This window comes from Labeo rohita, chromosome 13 (genome assembly GCF_022985175.1).
Source record: "Labeo rohita strain BAU-BD-2019 chromosome 13, IGBB_LRoh.1.0, whole genome shotgun sequence".
NCBI classification, from domain to species: Eukaryota; Metazoa; Chordata; class Actinopteri; order Cypriniformes; family Cyprinidae; genus Labeo; species Labeo rohita.
The window spans coordinates 21,216,466-21,229,905 of NC_066881.1; the positions used below are offsets into that span (position 1 = coordinate 21,216,466).

Genomic DNA, 13,440 nt, shown 5'->3' on the forward strand with positions numbered 1-13,440 from the left:
AGTAACGTTAATCCTCTGCGTTTTCAGTGGCTCAGATGTCGAAGTAAATGACGACTGCTGTTTTCACTATTAACTCCAACAACAAAACATCTCAATCGCTCAATCTGAGACATTCTTGTCTACTCCTTCTCCACAGTCGAAACAATGCCGGTTGGACTGTTCTCAGCTCACTCAGGGCGGGTCTAAGGTAAGATGGCCATGACAATCAACTATTGTGGGAGTGGCCTGGGTTTTTGTGACGTCACACAGACAATATGCTAAAAATGGCTTGATTTGAAAAAGGGGATATTACTTATAAAGATTAAAAAAAAATACCACTGGGTGGATTTTGATCATTATAGGGTGGTTGTGTACACACACTGCCAACACACATTTATGTTCAAACAACATGTAAAAGTGAGTTTTGCATCCAACGACACCTTTAAAAGGTCCCACATACTGGAAATAGTGTACATGCACACACACACCGTGAACACACACCCGGAGCAGTATGCATATACATATAAGCAAAAACATCTTTCTGTGAGCTCCAGGATCAAACAGACATTAATTCAAATTAATTATGGAGTAGCAGCATGTGTCAGCAGCTGTGTGTCCTCTAGAGTTCTCCACTTCTATCTTGGGCCAAATGTCCAGCTTAATTTATTCTTTCATGGAAAAAGTAATGATTTGGACAAGTTCTTGATCAGGATCTTTACTGAATATTGATTTGCAGAGCCAAACAGCCACAAGTGAAAGTGAACTCTGTATGAAGTTACATTTATGTAAGCTGTCTTATCATCAGCATATGGATTAATACTAATAGTTGAAAAAGTTGAACCCATTAAGCTGTAGTTCTTATAATATGAGATAAAACAGACTGAATGAATGAAGGAATAAAATACAACAAATACTACAACATTCTTGACATTATCTTTAACTGATTTCCAAATAATTCTTATTTATGTATGTGTATATATAGAGATATAGATATATATAGATACATAGTTTGTTCGTGCATTCATTTCGTTTGTTCATATAAGTAGATTTGTCAAGAATCAAATGGACTCAAAAGGTAAAAATATCAAAAATAAATTCATCACATAATTTTAACATACAATAATAATAATAATGATTATTATTATTGTTACTATATTAAATATTAGTCTAGTTATAAATCTAATGTTTTTATTTACCACTTTTATTCTTTGTTTGTCGTTATACTTTGTTCTTTTTTTCTGCAAAAGCAAAATAAGTGGGGTTTTTTTAGATTAAATTATTATTATTATTTTTAAGATTAAGTTGTGCAAGTGATCAGGCATTTTATACAATACATATCTTTTGGACTCTGCTAAGCACATGAAACTACAAACTTAGTGAGCTGCTTTTTATAGACAGCATGCTTGGGTGTCAAGGCGTCTCTCTAAAGAGTTAGGAAGGCGACTCACTATAGGCTATGTTTTGAGACACAGCCGATGATGTCTCACTTGAAATGCGCATCAAGGAGCTTCTGCTGCTGCTGATTCAGTGTGAAGAGCCGCGAAACGGCAGCAGAGCAACACTGACTACTCAGCCTGCGCTTTGTAAAACTTTGATTTTTTCGTCCCGTTTTTAAAGACAAGCTTTATACATGGGGGATACGAAGATTACTCCTGAGGTATTGGAGCAACTACTACAATTTTATAATCTTACTCGTCAGCAGTTTATTGAGGCGTATCAGATTCAGCCGTTGGTTTACATCCCTGAGTTACCGGCCGGTGCCAAAACTACATTTGTTATTGTGTACACGGTGATTTTTCTCCTGGCTCTCATTGGCAACAGTCTAGTTGTCTATATTGTCTTAAGAAAGCGGGGGATACAGACTGCCACAAATATTTTCATCTGCTCTTTAGCCGTCAGCGACCTCCTGATATCTTTCTTCTGCATCCCATTCACTCTGCTGCAGAACATCTCCTCTGAATGGTTCGGGGGTGAGTGTCATTTATAAAGCATTGTTATTATAAAAGTAAGTTTGTAAGGATATGCGATATGTTATTTTGCATGTTTTGTTTTCTGCTGACAACTACTTTAAAGGTTTCATTCCAGTGAATCTACTATATGCTAGTTATAAATACATTCAAGAATTAAAATGTATGGTAAGAATGTCTTAAATGGACAAAAAAGAAATCTTTTCTAGCTTCTAGTAACCTAGTTTAAAAACACATGCCAAGTTCTTAGAAAATGAATGTTTGATTACGTTTCATCGTTGGGCATTTCTTTCACCTTATCAGTGTCAAAATCTTTGATGGTTTGTATTTAGAGTTTATTTAAGCAAAACACAGTCTCTTTTAAACATGTACATGTGTGTAGGTGTGCTGGTGTGCAAAACGGTTCCCTTTGTTCAGACAACTGCTATTGTGACTGGCATTCTCACAATGACCTGCATCGCTGTGGAAAGGTACCAGGGGATTGTACACCCTCTGAAAATCAAAAGACAGTGCACTCCACAAAGAGCATACAGAATGCTGGGTAAGTAGTTTCTGAGAACCAATATCCTTCGTAGTCCCCTCACCCTATTTCAGATTTAATTCATTTTTGAAGTATTAGGTGATGAATAATTGAAATTCCACATCTGTGCATAAAGCATCTCTGTTCTCTCTCTTTTAGGGGTTGTCTGGATTGCAGCCATGATGGTTGGATCTCCAATGCTCTTTGTTCAACAATTAGAGGTACTGATCAGATTTTTTGGCTGAAATATTCCACTTGAAGCTTTCAGAACATTCAAAACATCCTCGTCCAACTTGTCGAAACATTAGTTAGCGTGCAATCTGTGGGTTCTGTGGATGTATTACTGTTACAGAAGTATACTTGGTGATTTCCCCAGGGTTAGAAGTTGTCAGGTGCCTTCTGGTCCAAGGCCAAAAGTATTTACATTATTCACATAATACTGGTCTGTTTCATAATTCATATGCTACAGCTATTGATAATGGTTTCCGTATCCTAATTAAGTTGGCTTGAGAAAGCCAACTTACTGATCTGCTATGTAAGTTTCTTCTTCTTCTGAGCCAAAACTTCGTCAGTACGTCAGTATCTCCTTCTAGAGCCTTAAAGCTACAACCACCAAACTGGGTCAGACCTTCAGACTGGTCTGAAGTTAGTTGCTATATCTTTTCTAACTGATCCAGCTTACGGTTTTTGAAAACCAGACTATCAAAACCACCTAAAATCCCGTAGACTTTCATTGAAGGGGCGAAAATTTTTATACGAAGAGATGGCACCTATGGTGCATCTAAGCCGTTTATTGCTATAGCAAAGCTTAACAGCTCCCTACTTAAAAAACAGCTAAAACAAGCCAGGAATGGCTGCTTTGGCTGGTCTCCCAGGCTGGTTTTAAAGTGGTTTTTGCCACTTATTAGCTGGCCAGGCTGGCCTTAGCTGGCCAAGCTGGGAGACCTGCTAAAAGACCAGCCAAGGTTAAACCAGCTATATTCAGACTAGACAACCAGTCTAGGCTGGTTTTAGCAGGTTTTTATGGAATTGCTAATCATGCTACATTCTAGTAACTTGCTAATCATGCTAACAACATGCTAGTAACATGTTAGTCATGCTAGAAACACGCTAGCAACATAATAATCATGCTAGCATCTAAACTGTTTATTGCTATAAAGTGAGACCTGCTAACTAGCCAATGTTAAACCAGCTATTTTCATCTTAAACCAGCTAAGACTAGACAACCAGCCTAGGCTGGTTTTTATGTTTTTTAGCTGTTTTTTTCCTGAATTGCTAATCATGCTAGCAACATGCTAGTAACATGCTAATCATGCTAGAAACATGCTAGTTACATGCTAATCATGCTAGAAACATGCTAATCATGCTAACAACATGCAAGCAACAAGCTAGTTAACAAGCTAATAATGTTAGAAACATGCAAGTAACATGTTAATCATGTTAGCAACATGCTAATCATGCTAGCATCTAAGATGTTTATTGCTATAGCTTAACAACTCCCTACTTAAAAAAACAGCTAAAACCAGCCTAAGCTGAATGACTGCTTTGGCTGGTCTCCCAGGCTGGTTTTAAAGTGATTTAAAGTGGTTTTGGCCACTTTTCAGCTGGCCAGACTGGTCTTAGCTGGTCAAGCTGGGAGACCTGCTAAAAGACCAGCCAAGGTTAAACCAGCTATTTTTTACATCCTGATCAACTTGTTAATCATGCAAACAACACGCATGTAACATGCTAATCATGTTAACAAGGTAGTAACAAGCTATTAAATGTTAGAAACATACTAGTAAAATGTTAATTATGCTAGAAACATGCTAGCAACATGCTAGTAACATGATAAGCATGTTAGAAACATGCTAACAACATGCTAATCAGGCTATAAACATGCTAGTAATATGCTAACAACATTGTAATCAGCCTATAAAAGTGCAAGCAACAAGCTAATCATGCTAAAACATGCCAACAAAATGTTAAATCATGAAAGCAATGTGCTAAATCATGTTACCAACATCAGCTATCATACTTTTACAACTGCTTCAAACTTTCAGGCAAGGCTTTCCCAAGTCAACTCAAAGTTTGTTCTCAAACTTTACTCATCTAGTTATTTATTTCAAATCTCTCTGTTTTTTTCCCACTTTGTACAGGTGAAATATGATTTTCTGTATGATCTCCATCATGTGTGCTGTCAGGAGCGCTGGAGCTCGAGTGCTCACAGGAAGCAGTATGCAACTTTTATTCTAGTATTCCTCTTCCTCCTGCCTCTTGCAGCCATGCTGCTACTCTACACCAAAATTGGTATTGAGCTCTGGATTCGCAAACAAGTTGGAGACTCCTCAGTCCTCAGTGCCATGAACCAAAGGGAGGTCTGCAAAATATCAAGGTCATTTTTTTTACTTTTATCAGTGCATGATGATAATTAATATATATATATATATATATATGTATACTTCATAGTATGCACTACTGGTCAAAGTTTGTTTTGCCATCACATTAATAAATTACACTTTAAAATATTAAGTTAAATATTAATATTAAATAAAAATTTAAAAATAGATCATTTTAAATAAGATTTTTTTTTATCTTATTTTTCCATCAAATAAATGCATAAGAACAAATTTAAAACCTTAATTATTCCAAACTTTTGGCTGGTAGTGTATAAGGGACTAAATATTTAAAAACCGCTAATTACTTATTACAATCCTCCCGCTTTATGCAACAGAAAGAAGCGAAGGGCCATCAAGATGATGGTCACCATTGTTGTGCTGTTTACTGTCTGCTGGGCACCTTTTCATACAGTTCATATGCTGTTTGAATACAGTAAGTATCTGTGCACATTATGGTCTCAAAGTGTGTGTTTTTTTCCAATTTCAGCATCCTTTTCTTCTTTCCAGGTTACCTGAACAAAACGTATGATGACATCACAGTCAATATGATTATTGCTGTTGCACAGGCCATAGGTTTTTCGAATTCTTTCAACAACCCAATCATTTATGCTTTCATGAATGAGAACTTCCAAAAGAACTGCATGTCCACCTTTTCCTTTTGCATTAGGCGGTCCAGTCAACGCGTGGATGTGAAGGACAAATCGACAAAGGACAAAGTACTTTTTTGTAAGTCTGCCAGACAAGAAGAAGACATCTCTGTCGTGCCCAGAATACATATAGACGATCAAGTGCAGTCTGCAAGATCAAACATGCGAACATCTCTGCCATTTCTGGAGGAGAGAATCTGCTGAGAGCAATAGGATGTACGCAAGATGTATTAGAGACTGATCTATATGCATATAAACTGCCGTTCAAAAGTTTGGGATCAGTGAGATTTTTAATGTTTTTAAAGAAGCTTTTTTTATGATCATCAAGGCTGAAATAAAAACGTTAATATTGTGAAATATTATTTAAATGTTTTCTATGTGAATATATTTAAAATGTAATTTATTCCTGTGATGCAAAGCTGAACTTTCATCACCATTACTCCAGTCTTCAGTGTCACATGATCCTTCAGAAATCATTCCAATATGCTGATTTAAAATCAATGTTGAAAACAGTTGTGCTGCTTAATATTTAGTTGGAACCTGCGATAGAAATCCTATAAACAATATGAACTACCATTTCTTTCTTCTTTTTTTTTTTTTTTTTAAAGAAATTACTACTTTTATTTACCAAAGATGTGTTACATTGATAAAAAGTGATAGGAAAGGCTTTTGTTGAATATTGTTAGAAAGAATTTCTATTTTGAATAAATGCTGTTTTTAATTTTTTAATTTTTTATTTTTTTTAATGCTTTTTAATTTTTTATTCATCAAAGAAGCCTGAAAAAAAGAATTACAGGTTCCAAAAAATATTAAGCAGCACAGCTGTTTCAACATTTATAATAAAGCTAATAAATTAGATTATTTGAATGATTTCTGAAGGATCATTTGACACTGAAAACTGAAGTAATGGCTGATGAAAATTTGAGTTTGCATCACAGGATTAAATCAATTTTTTTATATATATTAAAAGAGAAAACCATTATTTTAAACTATAATAATATTTCACAATATTACAGTTTTTTCAGTATTTTTGATCAAGTAAATGCAGCCTTGATGAGCATAAGAGAAAAGCATTAAAATATATTTAAAATACTTTTGAACAGCAAAAAGTATTGTTACAAAGTATTAGCACAGTATTATTAAAATTTAAAATAACTACTTTATATTTTAATATATTTTAATGTAATTTATTCCTGTGATGAATTTTCAGAATCTGTTACTTCAAAGTCACATGGTCCTTCGGAAATCATTCTAATATGCTGATATGGTGTTCAAGTAACTTTGTTTTATTATCAATGTTGAACAGTTGTGCAGCTTAATATTATTGTGGAAACTGTGATATTTCTTATTCAGGATTCTTTCAAGTTCAGAAAAACAGCATTTATTTGAAATAGAAATCTTTTGTAAAATTATAAATGTCTTTACTGTTACATTTGATTAATGCATCCTTGCAAAATTAACTTATGTCAAAAAAAAAAAAAAAAAGAACTTTTGAATGCTAGTCCAATCCAAAAGTCTCCGATACAATGACAGACCATTAAATAAATATATTTCAAAATGTTATGTTTTTCCTTTCCACCGATAAGATTTATGCGTATAGCAAGAATATATAAATCATTTTTAAATAAACTCTTCTGTCAGATACTGGTCTCATTATTGCTTATGTGTGTTTTTGTCCAGTAATTATTAATTACGTAATTACGGCAAAAGTGTAATAGTAAGTGAAATTTATTTAAATCCTGCAAAAAAAAAAAAAAAAAAAAAAAAAAATAAATAAATATATATATATATATATATATATATAATAAAAAAATATTTTTTAAAAATTATATTATTATATTATAAAATTATATTATTATAAATTATAATAATAATTTAAAATATATATATATACATATATATCAACTGACAGATCAAAACAACAGGACTGTTAGAATAAACAAGTTTCAGCTTCAGGTAAATCGAAGTACTGGTAAATCTAATATGCCTACGAGGTCATTGAATAGTGTGCGACTGACTCCTAGCTGTAGACAGTTAGAATTTCATAACATCAATAAATTGTACTTTACATTACTACTAGTTGTTTATTTAGACGTTTAAATATTCACATCTTAATTAATTAATACTGACTTAATTCAGATAATGAAAATACTTTCGTTCAAAGCAGCCAGCCGCGACTTACAATCACTAACTGCGTGAGTTTATTGGTCTGTGGGTTAATGTATTTTCATATAGCACTTTTTTTTCCTCACTGTCAAGCATTTTTCAAGTCTTATCTCTTAAATAAAAATGTTTAAGCACTTTCTGAAAACAAATTTTAAACTCAAATTTTATTTTGCATGGTTTTTCAGTCAGGCAGTAACTCAATATACTATACCATCGCTCAGGCATATTCTCGGGCACCTACGGGTCCTTCTTTCTTTTCCTCGTCCCTTAGCGAGCCGACGCCAAGATGGTGAGTCGACTGTGGACAAATGTTTATGAAATCTGATTAAATCTTCTCCATCCAGCGACATTATGTTGACATTGTTGCTGTAAAGCACAGTACATATATATGATAACCAATATATAGCGTCATTTAGAAGATATAATGTCGACAAACATTTCGCTAGATTGTAAGATGATGGTGTCTCGTTTCATACCATCGTGCTACACTTAGCAGTGGCTAAGAGGAGTAAATTGTTATCATATAGACATATATGAGTATCCGTCATGAGGTATGACTTGCAGTAGGAGATATATAACGTTAGAAAACCTAAATTGACCCCGTATTTCGTATTGAGCACAGAAAGCTAATGTAGCTAAAGTGCTAACCATGATTTCGTGCTCATGAAGAGCAAGTGTCTTTTACTGCACATCTTTCCGTCTGCATCTTTACAAGATGCCCGGGTGTCCTGGTGAATATCGCTAAGAAATACTGTTGGAGTTTTCACAGTACATGACTGTCAAATAACTGTTTAGGGTTAAATGTGGCTGTCATGACATGAAGAATGAATTGTGCTCTGGGAAATGGCTTCATCCAAAACTAACTCATAGTTTTCAGTTAAACCTCAGTATTTCAGCTGCTTCACTGTGCTTCCTCCTTCAAAAGTTTCTAACAAATGTTTCTGTTTGCAGAACGAGACCGTCACCGTCAGGACCAGAAAGTTTATGACAAACCGGCTGCTTCAGAGGAAGCAAATGGTAAGCATGTAGTATATTTTGTATGCTGGCTTGATGTAATTTATTTTGTATTTTTAGCATTTGCTTATTGCTGTTTTTGTTGTTGTTTCAGGTTGTCGATGTCCTGCATCCAGGCAAAGCAACAGTCCCCAAGACAGAGATCAGGGAGAAGCTTGCAAAAATGTACAAAACCACCCCAGATGTGGTGTTCGTCTTCGGCTTCAAAACTCAATTTGGCGGTGGCAAGACGACAGGGTTCGGCATGATCTACGACTCGTTGGACTACGCCAAGAAAAATGAGCCCAAATACAGGCTGCAAAGGGTATGGCACACATGATGCTTGTAGGATGGTGTGATTAATCGATTTAAGATCAGAAGGCTAGGATTTTAGCATGCGCTGCATGTTTCAGAGTGAAGTTTTGTATTGATCAGAAATGCAAAAGCTTAATGTTTAAGAATGAAGAAATTAAAATGGCCATAAATATTAGTACTGGATTTTTACACTTTAGTTCATATTTACAATAGTAGTAATTTTTATTTTGCAGCAATAACAGTATTTTAGTTATTTTTTTTTGTAAACACAATGTTTGAATTGTGTGGTCTTGCAGACGAGCACAGCAAACCTGCAGCTTTTTAAAATTGCAGTCTCAATTTTTATCAAAGGTCCTTTTTTATTGACCCTTGCTGTTGTAGAAAATGCTTAAATCAACAAATGAAAATTGTCATTGACGAATGCTGAAAACCTTTTTCCAAAAAGTTGTTACCTGTTCACTACGCCAAAAGTTTTTGAACAGCAAGAGTGTTTTTTTTTTTTAAATATAAAGAAGTCCCTTCTGCTCACCAAGCCTGCATTTATTTGATCCAATACACAGCAAAAACAGTACAATTTTGAAATATTTTTAATATTTAAAATAGCTGTTTTCTATTTGAATATATTTTAAAATGTACTTTATTCATGTGATTTCATGCTTAATTTTTTTGTATCATTACTCCAGTCACATGATCCTTCAAAAATTATTCTGATTTGCTGCTCAAAAAACTTTACTGTTAAAAAAGGCTACATAGATTTATTCATCCAAGGTTTCTTGGATGAATATAAAGTTCATAAGAACAGCATTTATGCAAAATAGAAATCTTTTGTAACATAAATCCAAGTTTTTGAATGGTATAGCGTACAATGTTACAAAAAGTTATTATTTCAGATAAATGTTGTTTTTTTGGATCTTTCTATTCATCAAAGGATCCTGAAAAAATGTACTCATCTGTTTTAAATATTGATACAAATAATTGATCACATTAATATCAGTTAATTACATTTTAAAATGTATTCAAATAAAGTTATTTTGAATAGTAAAAATACTTACAATTTTACTCTCTTGCTGTACTTTGGATCAAATAAATGCAGGCTTGGTGAGCAGAAGAGCCTTTTAAAAACATTGAACGTTTTGACTGGTAGTGTATGTAGAGAGATAATTTTGGTGTGGCATGAGTGTATAACAGCTTTTATAAATTAACATACTGTGTTTTATTACATGTTTTCTAAAACTTTCTTGTTTTCCTTAGCATGGCCTTTATGAGAAGAAAAAGACATCTAGAAAGCAGCGCAAGGAACGCAAGAACAGAATGAAGAAAGTTAGAGGCACCAAGAAAGCCTCTGTTGGTGCTTCTGGCAAGAAGGTAATGTTCATTTTTCGTTTTGAGTTCTTGGTTAGGATTCAGAGCACTTCTGTTTCTGTTCCCCATCATAGATGTTTGTTTCGTCATCACTGTCTTGAGTTTTTAATGTGTAACTTGTCATCTTTCCTTTTTTATCAAATGTACATCTGGATTGTAGAAGGTAAATACTTTAATAAGTAGACTAACGGCTGTGGAAGGAGAGTCTGGAGTGATCTGTAAAGTTAACTCCAAACATTTAGCTGATATGTTGATGGCTAATGCTATTGACCTGTATGTGATTGGAAGTAATTCTTACAGTCACCTCTGTTTAATCCCACTCGAGTAGTGCAACTAGTGTGCTCACTAATAGTGAAGTGCTGGACTATGTAGTAATCAGTAGAATAAGATATTTTGCAGTTGCTCTCTGAAAATGGTTTACAAATTCTTGAGGCTTGGTTTACATACCAACCATGAAAGTCCATTTCACAGAGCAATTTTAGAACCTAATAGTGTTAGTTGAAAGTTCTCATTTTTGTCCAATCTTTTGCCCTCTTTTGCCTCCCTCGGATGTTTACAGAAGTGAAAGACTTGAGGTTTCAGGAGAAGGTAGAGTGGAAATCGGCATGGTGTGCTGATGTGATCCACTTTTACCAGTTACTTGAAGTGCTTTGCATGTTCAATCCCAATGCCTCACCTCACTTGCAGATATTTAAACGATCCGGTGTTTCTAACACGGATAAAACGATATGTTTTAATTTACGTGTTTGAATTGTTCCAGTCAGCTTCTTTGACTGTTATAAATCACTACTAATTTGTAGCATGCTGTGTGTGGTTAGCATTCACTCATTTGAGATCAACTAGCCACTTGACTGCATGTCTGCAAGTTTGACAGAAGCCACTTTAGTATTTAGAAACCACCTCTCCCTCAGTTATATTTCCCCTTGAAGTGAGCTTGTCCTTGATGAACATAATTAGGGATTTTGTGTAGGTAGTTTGTGTATAATAGTTTTGTAGTTTGAGTGTTGAAATGTTGTAGAAATCTCACTGTAATGTGTTTTGTCTTTCCTCTTACAGTAAGACCTTCAGGGAAGACCATTGGCCTGAAAATGTTCTTGTACATTGTCATCAAATAAATTCTTTAAAAAAAGTGGATCTTGATGTCTTTGAGTGCTCCATCAGAAATGCAAAATTTCTGTGTTTTTGCTTGAATGTTTAGTACAATAGGACTGTAATAGTTGATACAGATGCTAAATATTCTAAAAACACTTTACAGCAGTGCTTCTCAACTCTGGGCCTGGGATGCCAGTACTAGAATGACAACCACTGCATTACAACAGCCAGCTACCTGCACTTTTAAAACCATACTACATCTGATTTCTGTGGTATCATCTGATATCTTCAGCTTAAATATATTAAATATAAATCAAATATATTTTAAAAAGTAAAATTATATTACACATTACTGTTTTTACTTTTATTATAAGAGACTTTGAATTGTTAAAAAACTACAAACTTTTGATTGGCAGTGTACTGGTTTTGTAGCCTCTTTGCAATATTACTTCCCAAAAGTCTTTATTTCGCTACTTAGGGATGTTAAAGTCAAAATAATTCTAAACTTTGTTCTTGCGGTTAACCCAGCTGAACTAAATGTGGTAAAAAATCTGGAATAATATTTACAGTTGTACCTGCCAAATGCATGTTCATTGCTGTTTACCAGTGTCATGACAGAAATCAATGGTAAAGAAATGTAATTACTATTGTAACCTAGACTAGTGCTCCTGTGTGATGCTAATGACGAAAAGAAACGTTTTCAGAACAGAAGCGAACATTTAAACATCCTTTTTATTGAAAGTGGTGCTCTGATATGCCAAGAGACATTTAGAAACATTTCACCGCTTTTGCTGTACCTTTTACGTCCTATAGGCTAAATGTGCCATATTTATGTATGATAATCACCGCAGCTTACAGTGGGCAGACAGTTTGAGCTTATTAATAAATAAACATGGATGTCTGAGAAATTAAAGAGCGGTATGTGCTTGATATTAAAAAGAAATATTAAAAGCGTAATAAGCCGCAAACTTATGCGTTCCTAAACTATCAAATACCAGTGTTGACAAGAATTTGGAAAATACATTTATACTGCTGCTATGGGCTGAAGCGAAATCACTCGTCCGCCTGAACACTGGAGCGCAAATTGGGATAATTTTGAGAAGCAACTGGGCTGGTTTTGTTAGCAGACCTGGCAACCCTGAAATACACGTAGTGACGTCACAATGACCCGCGTTCTAATGATTCGCGCCTTCAGTCTCATATATCAGTTGAATACTTTGTCGAGCTCAGCGTGTCTTTAACTGCAGGATGGAAAGGTAAGTTCAATACCGACGGTCGAGTGAAGTTTCTTCGTGAAGCTTCGTTCGGCGAGTCTGTGCTTAGGACTTCGCGGGATGCGTACGCTAAACGCAATTCCCGCGAAGGACTTGACGTGTCTGCTGCTTCAGTTGTGCCGCGAAGCAGCATCCGGTTATTGGCACGGACTGGCACCCGGTGAGGCGCTAGCACACGCTTAGAGAGTGTGTAAGGCTGGAGCTGAGGACCCCCAGGCAAACCCCCAGGCATACTTTTTTATAATCTGAGAAACATACATTCAAGAAAACAATTATTGTAACTGAAATAGAATGATATTAAAACATGACCCATACAAGATAATTCATCCTATAACAATTTAGATAAATTAACTGCACAATTTGCATTATGCCTAAACAGTTGTACTGTACAGGCACATGCGCATTTAAGTTATTTTGCAGTAATCAGTTGTTCCACAGGGTGGCAACACTGTCCTGGGCCGTTGTTTGACAGTAGAAAACGAAAGTAAAAGACGGAACAAGAAAGTAATAGCAACAGACGTTCATTAACAAGCGCGTGTGAGTGAGAAGGCATGAGACAGCTCAGTTTTAGTTTAAAAGAGTTCAGAAATATTTGTTATCGGTCATAATTTATAGGAGAATATAGAGCAGACGCTGAACATGGATGAAGTTGACTGTACGCATATGTTAGCATACACTCTGACCCTCCATAGACAGCAAGGGTCCTACCACATTCAAAGTGCAGAAAGGTACCAAGAACATAGACAT

General features: G+C 35.0%; 2 protein-coding genes across 4 annotated transcripts; both read left to right on the forward strand.

The window, feature by feature from the left end:
- The first annotated feature begins 1,462 nt into the window (after positions 1-1,462).
- Positions 1,463-6,362, forward strand: qrfpra (pyroglutamylated RFamide peptide receptor a). Of its 2 annotated transcripts, XM_051126474.1 has the most exons (7): positions 1,463-1,949; positions 2,329-2,487; positions 2,626-2,687; positions 4,605-4,840; positions 5,180-5,277; positions 5,352-5,417; positions 5,512-5,632. In XM_051126474.1, the coding sequence occupies exons 1-7, from the start codon at positions 1,610-1,612 to the stop codon at positions 5,535-5,537; spliced, it is 987 nt and encodes a 328-aa protein (XP_050982431.1). In that variant the 5' UTR covers positions 1,463-1,609; the 3' UTR covers positions 5,538-5,632. The 2 variants fall into 2 exon arrangements, with proteins under 2 accessions (XP_050982431.1, XP_050982430.1); XM_051126473.1 differs by having other exon boundaries at positions 5,352-6,362.
- A 1,492-nt stretch (positions 6,363-7,854) lies between these two features.
- rps24 (ribosomal protein S24) lies at positions 7,855-11,461 on the forward strand. 2 transcript variants are annotated; one of them, XM_051126625.1, is made up of 6 exons: positions 7,855-7,946; positions 8,609-8,674; positions 8,766-8,975; positions 10,217-10,330; positions 10,887-10,915; positions 11,384-11,461. In XM_051126625.1, exons 1-5 carry the CDS (start codon positions 7,944-7,946, stop codon positions 10,890-10,892), a joined length of 399 nt encoding a protein of 132 aa, XP_050982582.1. In that variant the 5' UTR covers positions 7,855-7,943; the 3' UTR covers positions 10,893-10,915; positions 11,384-11,461. The 2 variants fall into 2 exon arrangements, with proteins under 2 accessions (XP_050982582.1, XP_050982584.1); XM_051126627.1 differs by lacking the exon at positions 10,887-10,915.
- Positions 11,462-13,440: the final 1,979 nt, after the last annotated feature.

Excerpts from the sequence above, each read along its gene's own strand:
- qrfpra (XM_051126473.1), top strand. The coding sequence starts at position 1,610 with ATGGGGGATACGAAGATTACTCCTGAGGTATTGGAGCAACTACTACAA. Across the intron at positions 1,950-2,328 it reads CTCCTCTGAATGGTTCGGGG|GTGTGCTGGTGTGCAAAACG; the intron begins GTGAGTGTCATT and ends ACATGTGTGTAG. Across the intron at positions 2,688-4,604 it reads TCTTTGTTCAACAATTAGAG|GTGAAATATGATTTTCTGTA; the intron begins GTACTGATCAGA and ends CACTTTGTACAG.
- rps24 (XM_051126625.1), top strand. Across the intron at positions 8,675-8,765 it reads TGCTTCAGAGGAAGCAAATG|GTTGTCGATGTCCTGCATCC; the intron begins GTAAGCATGTAG and ends TTGTTGTTTCAG. Across the intron at positions 8,976-10,216 it reads CCAAATACAGGCTGCAAAGG|CATGGCCTTTATGAGAAGAA; the intron begins GTATGGCACACA and ends TGTTTTCCTTAG.